The sequence below is a fragment of the Rhineura floridana genome, chromosome 20 (genome assembly GCF_030035675.1).
Source record: "Rhineura floridana isolate rRhiFlo1 chromosome 20, rRhiFlo1.hap2, whole genome shotgun sequence".
NCBI classification, from domain to species: Eukaryota; Metazoa; Chordata; class Lepidosauria; order Squamata; family Rhineuridae; genus Rhineura; species Rhineura floridana.
The window spans coordinates 7,329,046-7,342,294 of NC_084499.1; the positions used below are offsets into that span (position 1 = coordinate 7,329,046).

The 13,249-nt window shown below is 45.6% G+C and overlaps 1 protein-coding gene across 2 annotated transcripts in view; it reads left to right on the forward strand.

The window, feature by feature from the left end:
• The first annotated feature begins 8,282 nt into the window (after positions 1-8,282).
• Positions 8,283-13,249, forward strand: part of COL27A1 (collagen type XXVII alpha 1 chain) — a 376,750-nt gene continuing 371,783 nt past the window's right edge. For both annotated transcript variants that reach the window (XM_061603994.1, XM_061603995.1), the window contains exon 1: positions 8,283-8,918. In XM_061603994.1, the coding sequence (XP_061459978.1) occupies positions 8,854-8,918 (65 nt within the window). In that variant the 5' untranslated portion in view covers positions 8,283-8,853. The remainder of the gene's footprint in view (positions 8,919-13,249) is intronic.

Consider the following 13,249-nt stretch of genomic DNA (forward strand, 5'->3'; position numbering starts at 1 on the left):
GCATGCCCCTTCCCTGAATGTATTCCGCAAAGCCTTGAAGACCTGGCTTTTCAGACAGGCCTTTGGGACTTCCGGGGAGGGTTAATTTTCAGGACCAACTGCCTAGTACTCTGAACTGTTATCATTCCTATTTATAGTTTCCTTGTTATATTGTATTTTATGTGTATTTTATTGTGCTGCATTTACTGCAACTGATTTGTACGTTGCCTAGAGTGGCCATTGGCCAGATAGGCGACACATAAATTAAATTATTATTATTATTATTATTATTATTATTATTATTATTATTATTATTATTATTATTATTATTATTATTATTATTATAGTATTGCTGAGCCAAGTATCCTCCATCTTATAACTGTGCACTTGGTTTCTTTTTCCTAGGTGCAGAACTTTGCACTTATCCCTGTTAAATTTCATTCTGTTGTTTTCAGCCAAATGCTCCAGTCTACCAAGATCCCTTTGAATTTTGTTCTGTCTTCCAAGGTATTAGCTATGCCTCCCAATTTTGTATCATCTGCAAATTTGATAAGTATTCCCTGCACCTCCTCATCCAAATCATTAATAAAATTGTTGAAGAGCACTGGGCCCAGAACTGAGCCTTGTGGTACCTTGCTCATTACCTCCCTCCAGTATGAGAAACACTGATAAGCATTCTTTGAGTACTGTTCTCTAGCCAACTGTGGATCCATCTGATAGTTGTGCCATCCAGACCACATTTAGCTAGCTTGCTAATCAGAATATCATGGGGCACTTTGTCAAAAGCTTTGCTGAAGTCGAGATATATTATGTCCACAGCATTCCCACAGTCTACCAGGGAGGTTACCCAATCTAAAATGAGATAAAATTAGTCTGGCAGGATTTTTTCTTGATAAATCCATGTTGTCTCCTAGTAATCACTGCATTGTTTTCAAGGTGCTTACGGACTGACTGCTTTATAATCTGCTCCAGAATTTTCCCAGTGATGAATGTCAATCTGACTGGTCTGTAGTTCCCAGCTTCCTCCTTTCTACTCGTTTTAAAGATAGGGACAACATTAGCCCTCTTTCAGTTATCTGGAACTTCACCCATCCTCCATGATTGATGATCGTGGCTGATCAGGGGATTAGAATCAAAGCCCTATGAGAAGAGACTGAAAGAACTGGCCATGTTTAGCCTTGAGAAGAGAAGACTGAGGGGATATATGATAGCGCTCTTCAAGTACTTGAAAGGTTGTCACACAGAGGAGGGCCAGGATCTTTTCTCAATCGTCCCAAAGTACAAGAAATGGAATGATGGGCTCAAGTTACAGGAAGCCACATTTCGATGGAATATCAGGAAAAACATGCTAACAGAGCGGTACGACAATGGAACCAATTACCTACAGAGGTTTTGGGCTCTCCAACAGTGGAGGCATTCAAGAGGCAGTTGGAGAGACACATGTTGGGCATTTGGATTCTTGCATTGAGCAGAGGATTGGACTTGATGGCCTTATAGGCCCCTTCCAACTCTACAATTCTGTGATTCTATGATTTTGCCAAGATAATAGACAGTGGTGCTGAGAGTTCTTCAATACTCAATACTCAAGGATGCAGTTCATCAGGCCCTGGAGATTTGAACTCATTCAAAGTGATTAGGTATTTCTTGACCGTTTGTCTATCAATCTCAAGCTCCAATCCTGCCCCTACTACATGTTTGCCAGGAGGGTCACAGCTCATTCTCAGCTTTAGCCTTCCTGATGTCATCCCTGCAATTCTGTGCTACCTGTCTGTACTCTTTCTTTGCGGTCTGGCCTTCCTTCCACTTCCTGTATGTGTCCTTTTTGTTTCAGGTCATCTCAAAGCTTTTTGTGAAGCCACATTGGCTTCTTCTACTGTCTTCCACCTTTTTTCCTTGATAAAATTGTTTGCCATTGTGCCTGTTGAATTTCCTTTTTTAGAAATATTTATATTTATTTATTATCATTATTTTTACCCCGCCCTTTTTCCAAAACTGGAACTCACGGCAGCTTCCATATAAAAGCACACATATAATTAAAAACATACAAAAGTCTAGATTAAAATCAAATCAAACAATTTACAGTATTAAAACCATTCAGAAACTCCCACCCATCTTGGACTCTTTTCCTCATTAGGGTTGCTTGCCGTGGAACCTTTCATTCCGAGTTTATTAAAACCGACTTTCCTGAAGTCCAGTGTATGTGTATGGCTACTCTCAGCTTTTGCTTCCTTTAAAATCAAGAACTCAGGTATAACATGGTCACTTTCCCCCAGAATTCCCATAATTGCCATTTCATCTACTAAGTCATCTCTGTTGGTTAGAATCAAGTCAAGGATAGCTGATCCTCTAGTTGCTTCCTCCACTTTCTGTTGGAGATACTTATCTCCAACACAAGTCAGGAATTTCTTGGAGGGACCATCTTTGGCAGAGCATACCATCATGGCTGCAGGATGTAGTCGTCCAGGGTCTCAGAGGATCTTAGACCCATTACGTTTTTGGGAATAAGATGCCAGCAGGGTCTCTATGTCTCCAACATCCTACGAACCAATCAGCATGAAAGGGGAGTGTGTTAGCCACTAAGAAGAGTCTTCTAACATACTTCCTTGTCTTTTCCTGCTGATTAGAGCTAATCAGAGTGAAAGGAGGTGAGTCAGCCATTGAGAAGACTAGGGATGTCTGTTGTTGTGGAAGAAGGCATTAATCAGGATCTAATTCTCAACCCAGCAGCAAAAAAAGGGGTAGGGCGTGGCTGTGACTATTATGAAGGGACCCTGCACTTCTGAATTTGCCACTACACTACTGCAGCATGCAGAAGGTCCCAGGTTCAATTCCTGGCATCTTCAGGTAGGGCTGGGAAAGATACTCTCTCTGAATCCCTGGAGAGCTGCTGTCAGTCAATGTAGACAATGTATTAGGAGAAATTTGCACTAAAATGCTGAAGAATTCTTATCAGGATTTTTTAAATTTAAAAATAGCAAATTGCTGCAGAAATGTGCAGAACTGAATCTAAGATTGGAAAAAGGAGAAGCTGAGAAACAGAAACTGGCAGATCCTTCCATCCCCAGTTATATGTCCCATTATTTCTTACCTGCCCTTCTCCATAAGGTCCCAGGGTGGGTTGCTGCCATATAATATTCAGTTATGAAAACAGATAAAATTATAAAAAGTAAAAGAAATAAAACCATTCCAACTAGACCAGAACAGTCTAAATTCAACAAAAGAGTTGGGCCCTACAAAACAAAATACGTTAAGTGTCAAAGGCCAGGGTGAAGAGGTGCATCTTCCACATGCAGTGAAAGCTGTACAGTTAAGATGCTAGACACACCTCTGTTGAATCCCACAGTTTTGGGGCTGCCCCAGAGAAAGCCCTCTCCCAGGTCACTACTCCCTGCACTTCTGAGAGTGGCAGACCTACCAAGAGAGCCCACTCTGATATCTTAACATCTGGAAGGGTATTTATGGAAGGAGGAGGTCATTCAGATGTTTGGGGTGCACATCATTTAGGGCTTTAAACACTAACGTGAACACCTTGAATTGGGCCTGGACACAATCTAGCAACCAGTGCCAGTTGCAGCTTGTAACTCCCTGGGATGGACCCTTCCTGCTTTTACATTTTGGACATTGTGTGGGCAAAACTGTCTGGGACCCATACAGACATGTCAGGGATCCCAGGAGGACTTCTCCAATACAGATGACATGTTTTTAATCCCACTTTTCTGTCCCAGAGACACACAGGCTGGTTTACAAAAATATGAAAGATTTTTTTAAAAAAATAAAAAGCACCAAGATGTATTCATCAAAAAATCAAAGCAATTAGAAATGGTAGGATGATAAAAAGCAAATCCATAGCTGCAGATTACAAGTTAATCATGATAGGAAAGAATTTCATAAACCAAAGAGATGAGGGAAGCATCTAAAAGCAGAATGGTGGGAGATTCAGGATGGACAAAAGGAAGAAGTTCAGCTCATCGTTGAATGGTGGAACACATTGCCACAAGTTGTGGTGATGGACACCATCTTGGTCAGCTTTGAAATAGGGTTAGACAAATTCATGGAGGAGGATAAAGCTGTCAATGACTGCCAGCCATGATGGCTATGTACTAAGTCTAGTGTCAGAGAGGAACACCATCCGGAGGGAGCTCTGGTCCTCATCATGTGAACATCCCATAAGGATGTATGCTTTGGCTTGCTTTCCCCCTCCTCCATCCCATTCCTCTTTCCTCGTGTGTCATATTGACACTGGAGGAACTAAAACTAATTTTTGTGAGATGCTCTGAGAGTCTTTTTTGATAAAGGGCATGGTATAAATGACATAAATAAATGAATAAATATAAATATCTATTTGGCCCTTGTGGGCAACAGGATGCTGAACTATAGGCCTTTTGTCTGATCCAGCAGGGCTCTTCTTCTCCTCTTTTATCCCACAGCCCTCCAAGGTGGGGAAATTCCACAATCTCAGTGTCACCACTGAAAAGGCCCTGTAAGGGCTGGTCCACAAGCAGAGTTTCAGATGTCAGTCTTCTTTACTGGTGGACAGAGGCATATAGGAATAGACATAACTTGGCTGCAGGCCTGGGAGGTCTTTAAAAGTTAAAACTAGTGCTTTTTCTGGGGGGGGGAGTAAAGAGTACTATTTAGTATTAATAAATACTAATCCCTGCCTCCATCCCCCCCCTTTCCTCTATTGCAGGTGTGGGGAACCTTTGGCCTTCCTGATGATTTGGGCTGCTGGGACTGAGCTGTAGTCCAGCACATCTGGAGAGCAGCAGGTTGGCCAAGGCTGCTCTATTGTCTCTCCACTATGAATTTTAGAGGCTAACTCCTCGTGGAAGGGGCCTTTGTACCACACCACGCACACTGAAACAACAACAACACAATGTCAAAGCCATCCCAAGATTCATATGATACCACAGCGGGTCAGTGATTTGCTATCATTTAATTTTGGAAATTTTGAAATACAATATACCCCTCTCTGCTGAAAAAATAAGTGGGATGTCATTTTTCTGGATTAGGAATCTATGTAGGTGACATTTCTGCTCCATGAACCTTTGGTACCAGTGGAGACTGGTGGCTCTAATGTCAGTGGGGCAGTGGAATCTGCTCTGAGTTTTAGTCTGAAGTTGCAAGGAGTTTTAGCACTTTGGACAGCTCCCTGAAAGTTCAGACTAAAACTCAGAGCAGATTCCACTGCCCTACTGACATGGAGCCACCTATTGCCACTGCTGGTTGGCCAATGTAAGAACAGGATGCTGGACTAAATGGGCCATTGGCCTGATCCAGCAGGGTTTTTCTTATGTTCTTATTCTTCTAATATTCCTCTCTCTCTCTCTCTCTCTCTCTCTCTCTCTCTCTCCATGTACAAGACGGCATGATGGCCACCAACTTGGATGGCTTTAAAAGAGAATTAGACAAGGATAATGGAGGATAATGGCTACTAGCCTTGATGGCTATGTTCTCCCTCCACTGTCAGAGGCCGCAGGCCTGGGAATCATCAGTTGCTGGGAATCACAAGCAGTGCTGTTGCACTCAGGTCCTGCTTGTGGACTTCCCATTGGGGCATCTGGTTGGTCACTGTCAGAACAGAATGATGGATTAGATGGACAGCTGGCCTGATCCAGCTTCAGGGTCTTCTTTTGTTCTTCCTTAGCGTCAGTAAGTATGCCTTTCTTCTGAGCCCCACCTCTGCCCTCCTCTTCTTTTTGGGGAGGTTTGTGTATGTGTCAATTTCTGACAAGGCAGGATGAGAAGCGCAGGCGTCTGCATCTCTCTTGCACATGTTGTAGTTTTTCAGAGCAGCTGTGGGCCCTGCCCTCTGCAGGCTGGACCGGATACTCATTAGCTGATTTGCTCACTGAAACTAGACACCTGGCTCCATCCGGCCAAAAAAGAGAGTCCCTGCAGCTATTTAAAAAGGACAAGGACAGTCTTGTAAGGGACACCTCTCTCGCCAGCACTGTCTCTGCCCCCTTCCCTTCTCCAGCACATTTCCCTATCACTCCAAGCATATAATCTCCTAATCCGTCTTCCCCATGGAGTGACCCATTCCAGCATCACTTGAATCTTTTTTGGGGGAGAGAACAAGCCGCTTGCAGGAATCGAATCCAGAGGACAAGACTATCTTGAGATGGGCCAAGGGTGCCTGAGCCTGCAGGGGCAATTGAGATATCTCAAGGCTTGGGTATCCTTAGGGTTTCTGTAGTTCAGGAATCGAATTCCTTTGTGAAAAAAGAAGGCAGCAGCAGCAGCGGCAGCAGCAACCACAACATACAAGAACAGGGTTGTGGTTTTGTTTTTTTAAAAAAACGCCTGTTGAGAGACCAATGACTGCACTATGATTCACCTGGATGTAGAGTAAGTGTCCATTGCAAATATGGGGATAACGAACTGTGTACAGCTATACAGGTCTACTCAGAAGTAAGTTGTATTGCGTTCAAGAGGGGGCTTACATCTCAGGTAGGAGGGTATAGGATTGCAGCCTGAGGGGTGTTTGATCAAATGGGAGAAATGTTCCAAGGCTTAAGGATTCTGAATGTCTCTTGAATGCCTGCCTAATATTCCATGATTACAGATTTAACCTAAGGCCGTTCTAGGCTGTTTGTGTGTGTTTCAAACCCTAATGGAGACAGGGGAAGAATGCTTTCCCTTGGGCAGTTCCTGCTACTTTGCCTGTATTCTTCCCCCCCACCCCAAAAGCATCACTGATTTCTTGATTGACACAGACAAGCCGATCCTGTGCCACATGCTTCATTAAGAGCTCACTCAGGACTACAGCCTTTAAAGTGATGTAAACTGATGAGCCCAATGCTTTTGACATAGGAAGCTACCTCATGCCAAATCAGGCCGGGGCTTCTTCTACCTCAGCATGTAAGTATAGCCAGCAGTGGCTGGCATTGGCTTTCTAGGCTTTCCCCAGCCCTACCTGGAGATGCCAGGAATTGAATTTAGGACTTCCTGCATGCAACAGATGCTCTGCCTACCACTCAGATATGGCCCTTCCCTGTTTACTCCCATGAGTGCTCGTGCATGTAGTTTGCTTTAGTATTTCTGGAAACTCAGAAGGAGGGCTTTCCCCTGTTTGCTTTAGACATCCGGAGGAGGGAGCAGAGAATTCATTTCCGTTGCCTGTTGTTCAAACAGTGAAATGTCCTTCTCAGGGAGGCCAAGGTGGAATGAGTGGTCTTGGTTTCTCTCTTTAGAGGGGATGAAAAACTTGCTATGCCCTGCTTTTCCCTTCTCATTACTCTTAACACAATCCATGGTGCTTAGTTTGAAATTCAAGGAGAACTAAGCATTGCATGCTCTCTCTGTCTCTTTCATTTAGCTACCTGTGTAGCTATTTCCCACCCACCCCCACAAATTCTGGGAGGTAACTGTGCAAGTGGAAGGAAAGAAAGCCATCTTTGTGGCACCTTCAGGGCTGTGGCTGCAATCATGTACAGCACACTTACCCAAAGCAAGACCCATTGAACAAACATGTCCATCATTGTGCATAGTTGTTTAGGTTGTTTTCAATTGTTTTAATTATGTTTTTTAACCTGCCCTGGGAACTCTGGGTGAAGGGCTGGTAACAACAACAACAATAAAATTTATTTCAGGATAGGATTGCAAGGAACACAGCCCATTTCATCAGATGCATGATGCATTTTTTCTAGAGTTGCAGCCTATTTCTGCACAGTGTTTATTTAAAGGGAACATTTGTGTGTATGAAAACTCTGTTCCACAACTCCTGTGCAGCTCCTCAAGTACAATCAAGCAGTTTTCAGTTGATTATGCAACTGGATGAGGATTTTTTTAAAAACGAACAAGCATGCAAGGAAGCAAACAGCAAAACCTTAAACATATCTACTCAGATGAAAGTCCCACTGGGTTCAACGAGATGTACAGTGCAATCCTATACACGTCTACTCAGAAAGAAGTCCCATTGGGTTCAGTGAATGGGTTTTAGAGGAGGGGGCTGTGCAAGGGTGGTTTGTGTGTGTGTGTGTGTGCTCGATGAGATGCCCAGGTAAGTGGCCCATCATCCTCAGTGGCGCTCTTTTTCATAATATTTCGAGATTGCAAGATGATTTGCTATATATATATATATATATATAGCTGCAATCAAGGAACGATTTTAAAGGTTATCTATATAACTTTTAAAATCTTTCCCACTTCCCCAAGAAGCGGTCAAGCGTTCTTCCTCCGTATCCACACTAGAGGGCAGCAAAGAAGAGCAGCTGTACGGAGCGACTTTTTGTTCTCCCCCCCCCTAAAAAAACGAGCTCCCCCCCCCATTACTCCAAATCTTCCTTTTTCCTCTTTCCAAAGTCCAGAAGCGAGTTCCTTGTGGCGGAAGAAACAGCAGCATCTGTAGCTGCAAAAAAGGCAGCGCGTCCAACTCAGGGGAGCCACCGGTCCCTGCATGAGCAAGGAAGGGGAGGTCGCCCTTCCCCTCCGAACTAAGGACCCCCTTTAAAAAAAAAGAGGGTTGGGGGTGGGTGGAGAAAGGCGAGGCGCGCGAGGGCTCATCCTGGGCAGGCGACCCGAGCCGAGCCAGCCCGGCCGTCCGGCGATCATGCGGGGGGCGCTTCGGTTCCCAACGTGCCGCTTCTCCGCTCTCCCCTCCCCTCTTTTCTCCTCAAGGCACCCGCCGCGCTCGGAGACTTAATGGGCTTCAGCCGTCCTCCGCCAGCGACCAGGGCACTCCGGCGAAGAAGAGCGGCGCGAGGGCGCGAGGAGGAGCGGAGAGGCGAGGACGCGCCGCCGGCGGCGCAGCTGCGGAACTGAAGAGCCCCTCTCGGAGGGAAGCGAGCGGGCCGGCGGGATCGAGGGCGAAGGATGCGCCCGCAAGGCAGCTTTCTGAGGGATCAGGGCGAAAGCATGCACTAGAACGTGATGAAGCTGGACTTGAGAGCCCTCTCCAGACTCAGAGCAGCGGCCGCAGCAGCGAGGAGCCGGCGGTGAGCAGGAAGCCCCCAAGTGGAGCTGGGAAGGGCAGCGGCCGGCGGGCGGACGAGTGTGTGTGTGTGAGAGAGACCGTGTGTGTGTGTGTGTGAGAGAGAGAGAGAGACAGAGAGAGAAAGTGTGTGAGAGAAAGAGGAAGTGACTGTGTGAGAGTGTGAAAGAAAAAGTGTGTGTGAGTGTTTTTGTGTCTGTGACAGAGAGGTGTTGTGTGTGTGTGTGTGTGTGTATGAGAGAGAGAGAGAGAGAGAGATTACAGACAGGGGTGCCATCAGGGTAAGACTTTGGGACAGAACATGTTGCCATCTAAAGAGGGTGGGCAGGCAGCGAGGCCTGGAAGACCCCCAGTCCTGGAGTCTAACATTAGCTCACTTCATCTTTGAGAACAGGTAGAGATGCAAGGTCTGAAGATGGGGAGATCTTTGTCTGTGTGCATGTGATACTGGAATTGAGCTCCCTCCTTTTGAATAGAGCAGCTTCTGGGGGTGGGCGGGGCAAGGGCTGGAAGAGTTGCTCCTCTTTGATGCTTCTGCCTCTTTTCTAGACTTAAAATTGGAATAGTCAAATCTATAGATGTAGAACCACCCAATGAAGGTGCCCCTCTTGGAATATTAAGTAGATAGACTTAAAAATTAATTAAACTTGGAACTCTCCCCACCCCTCATCATGTTAATTTATCTAATATATATATATATATATAGTTTTGAAAGCAACACACACACATATTATATATATATGTGTGTGTGTGTGTCATATAGGAGAATTTTTTAGGCACCTTGATCTGCCTTCAGGAGGAGAGGAGGGGGAGGTAGCGAAGGATTAAGCCTGCTGGCTTGTGTTTTTGGAGATGGATAGTGATTTGTTGGAGCTGAGCTTTGGGGCTTCTTCATTGTTGCTGGAAGGGGTGAGGAGAGGGACAGCAATCCTAAACGGGGATCCTGCTGCAGAGGCATCAGACAAGGTCAGCCTGTGAAGAAGGGGGCGTGGTGGAGGGGAAGGGATAAGTGGGTAAGAAAATCCTAGCTTGCAAAACCTAAAACTTCTCTCCCCCATGTGCGACTCTTGTTGGGAAGGGACAGAGTGGTTCCGTGGAGAGCATCTGCTCTGAAAGTCCCAGGTTCAGTCTGCAGGCGCGGCTGGGAATGTCCTGGAGAGCTGCTGCTAGTGAGAGTCCTGTACTCAGTACTGAGTCTGATGGACTGACTCAGTGTAAGGCGTCATTAGGAGTATCTGTAGCTCAGTGGTAGAGTGCAGAAGTCAACGTTTGGCTTTTCCTATTAAAGAGTCTGATTGGCAGGCTGGGGAAAACCTCTGCTGCCAGTCAGAGTAGGGGGCAATGCGGGATTAGATGGAACAAAACTCAGTGGTAGAGCATTTGCTTTGCATGCGGAAGGTCTCAAGTTAAATCTCCAGAAGTTGTAAGATCCTCTGCATTGGAGAGCTGTCAGTCAGAGTAGACTAAGCTCCATCAGCACCCTCCAGATGTTTTGAACTACAGCTCCCATCTTCCTTGACCATTGGCCATGCTGGACAGATTTGATGGGAGTTGTAGTCTGGCAACATCTGGATATCACCAGGTTGAAGATGTCTGCAATAGACCATAGTGGGCAGGCTGGATAGATCATGTGTTAGGTTGAAGCTGGGACCTTCTGCATGCAAAGCAGATGCTCTACTGCTAAACTATGGCCCTTCTGCTAAACATAAAGTAAGATTCCAGTCCTCATGGTCCTGAATAAAGGGCTGAATTAGGAACTTAGGAAGCTGCATTATACCGAGTCAGACCATTGGCCTGTTGAGTTCAGTATTATCTGCATGGACAGAAACACTCCAGGGCTTCAGAGAGGAGTCTTTACCCATCCCTACCTAGAGATGCTGGGATTGAATCTGGGACTTTCTGCATGCAAAGCAGGTGCTCTGCTACTGAGTGATAGCCCTTCTGTTTTGAGGGAGTGCACCTGGGAAAGACCTCTGTGTGAGACAGAGAGCACCTCTAGTTAAAGAGATCAGGTCACAGGAAAAACGTCTATCCGAGATCTTGGAGAGCAGCTGATAGTCAGAGCAGACAATGCTTGGCTTGATGCATGAGTCGTCTGACCTGGTGTAAGGCAGCTTCCAGTGGACTGTGTCCAATGTCAGAGTGGATCCATTGAAATTAGAGGACATGGCTAACTGGGGTACTTTGATTTGAATGGATCTACTCTGAGCAGGACTGACATTGGATACAACATCACGTCCACATGCGCTAGTGACATCAGCATAAGCTTCTCTTTCTTTTTATGATTGGATTTCATTTTATTTTATTCATTTTACATCTTTTATTATTCTTCCAGTTCTCCAGTAACACAAATATAATACATTAGAAATGAACAAACCATAAAATCAACGTATCTATAACATCAGTATCTAATTTTGACATACCAAACCAGGATCTTCACCTTCTGGTGTCTTGGTTCCTGTGCCACCAATGCTCTGGTGCCCTGTCGAACCAGGCTGATTAAACTCTGTGAGCCAAGGCTGCACTTGGGCTTTTAGTACTGGCCTGAAAACTGTTAGCTGACCCCACAAGCCAATCAGGGTTCACCAAGCACTATCCTATATACTAGCGGGTGGTGGGGAATCTTCTTTTTTTAAATGCCCATTTGACACATTAAGTGAGCCTGTCTGTGACCGACTAACTCTACATTAAGGTACCCGTGTGTGTGTGTGTGTTAGTTGAAAGGAAAATAAAAATACATGCACGCTGCAACATTTCCGTTTGCCCAGGCTTGGCTTCAGCATGTCTGGAAGCCTTGATAATTACTTGCCCAGCCTTTTTGCCCAGGCCTAGCTGCCGCCTTCTTTTTTCAGGAGATGGGCGTCAGCTTTTTGCAGGGGAAACACCTGCCCGGCTCTTGAGCCGGCTCTGGCAGCTGTCAAGAGAGGGGGGCAGGGAGGGGATTGAACTGGAAAAGGCATCTTAAGATTTAGCAGGGAAGGGGGCAGGGAGGGGGAACAGGTGGATGGCTGGCATTAGAGAAAACACACACACACACACAGACCATTGGCCCCTCTAGCTCAGTAATGTCCACACTGACTGACAGCGGCTCTCCAGGGATCTTCCCCAGCCCTATCTGGAGCTGCTGGGGACTGAGCCTGGGACCTTCCACATGCAAGGCAGATGCTCTGCCACTGATCTACGGCTCTTCCCCATCTTCAGAACCAGAGCTTGGAAAAGTTACTTTTTTGAACTGCAACTCCCATCAGCCCAATCCAGTGGCCATGCTGGCTGGGGCTGATGGGAGTTGTAGTTCAAAAAAACTAACTTTTCCAAGCTCTGTTCAAAACTATGTGGGCAGGTCCTCTTTGGGTGGCTGTGGTGCACCTGCATGGGGGAGGGGGACAAAGTATCAGGGAGGGATATAGGATCCACCCATTTGTGGAGAATGCTACATATATTTACATCTATTCCTCTTGATAAAGAAATAGGATCCTGAAGTTTCAAGGGGAGTCTCCTTCTGAATACAAAAGAGCCAGTGTGGTGCAGTGGTCAGAGTGTCAGGCTAGACGCTGGGAGACCGGGGGTCAATCCTCACTCAGCGTGAAGGCCACTGGATGGCCTCGGGCCGGTCACTATCTCTCAGCTTAGCCTACCTCACAGAAGAGGATAAAATGAGGGAAGAAGAACTATGCCATCTTGAGCTCCTTGGAGGAAAGGCAAGAGTGAAATGTAATAAAGTCACACTGTGTGCGTGTAGTTTTCTATGCAGAGGGAGTGTGTTTTGTTAGAAAATGCACTAAATTGTGTGTGTTTGTGTGTGTGTACCACAAACCTGTAATCTGTAGTCTTTCAGGCCAGCCATAGGTTGACCACCTCAGTGAAAACTAAGCCTTGATAAATGTGGAACAGGAACAGCAGCAAAGAGTTTATTTTTATTAAAAACCACAACAAGACCCTTGGGAGTGGAGTTCTATCTTAAGCCCCTCTCTTCATGATGTCATAAACATTCATTGGTTTCTGAAATTATATCGCTTATGAACATTTGCCCATCTTTCATCATTTTGTTGAGTCGACTCTTTGGAAAGTTTGTTCCAGTTGTGCAGGAGGGTGTCTAGACAGATGGCTAAGAATATCCGAAGGAGCCATATGGCCCATCTTGTCCAACATCCTGTTCTTGCAATGGCCAATCAGATGCCTTAATGCAGATGGCCTCCCAGCCTCTGTTTAAATTTCAATCATAAGAGTTCACGGGTTCCTTGTAGGTCATCTAGCCAACCCCTTGCTTTATGCAGGATATCCAGAGCTGGAGGATCACCAGCAGATGTTTATTTATTCCATATATTTATATGCTGC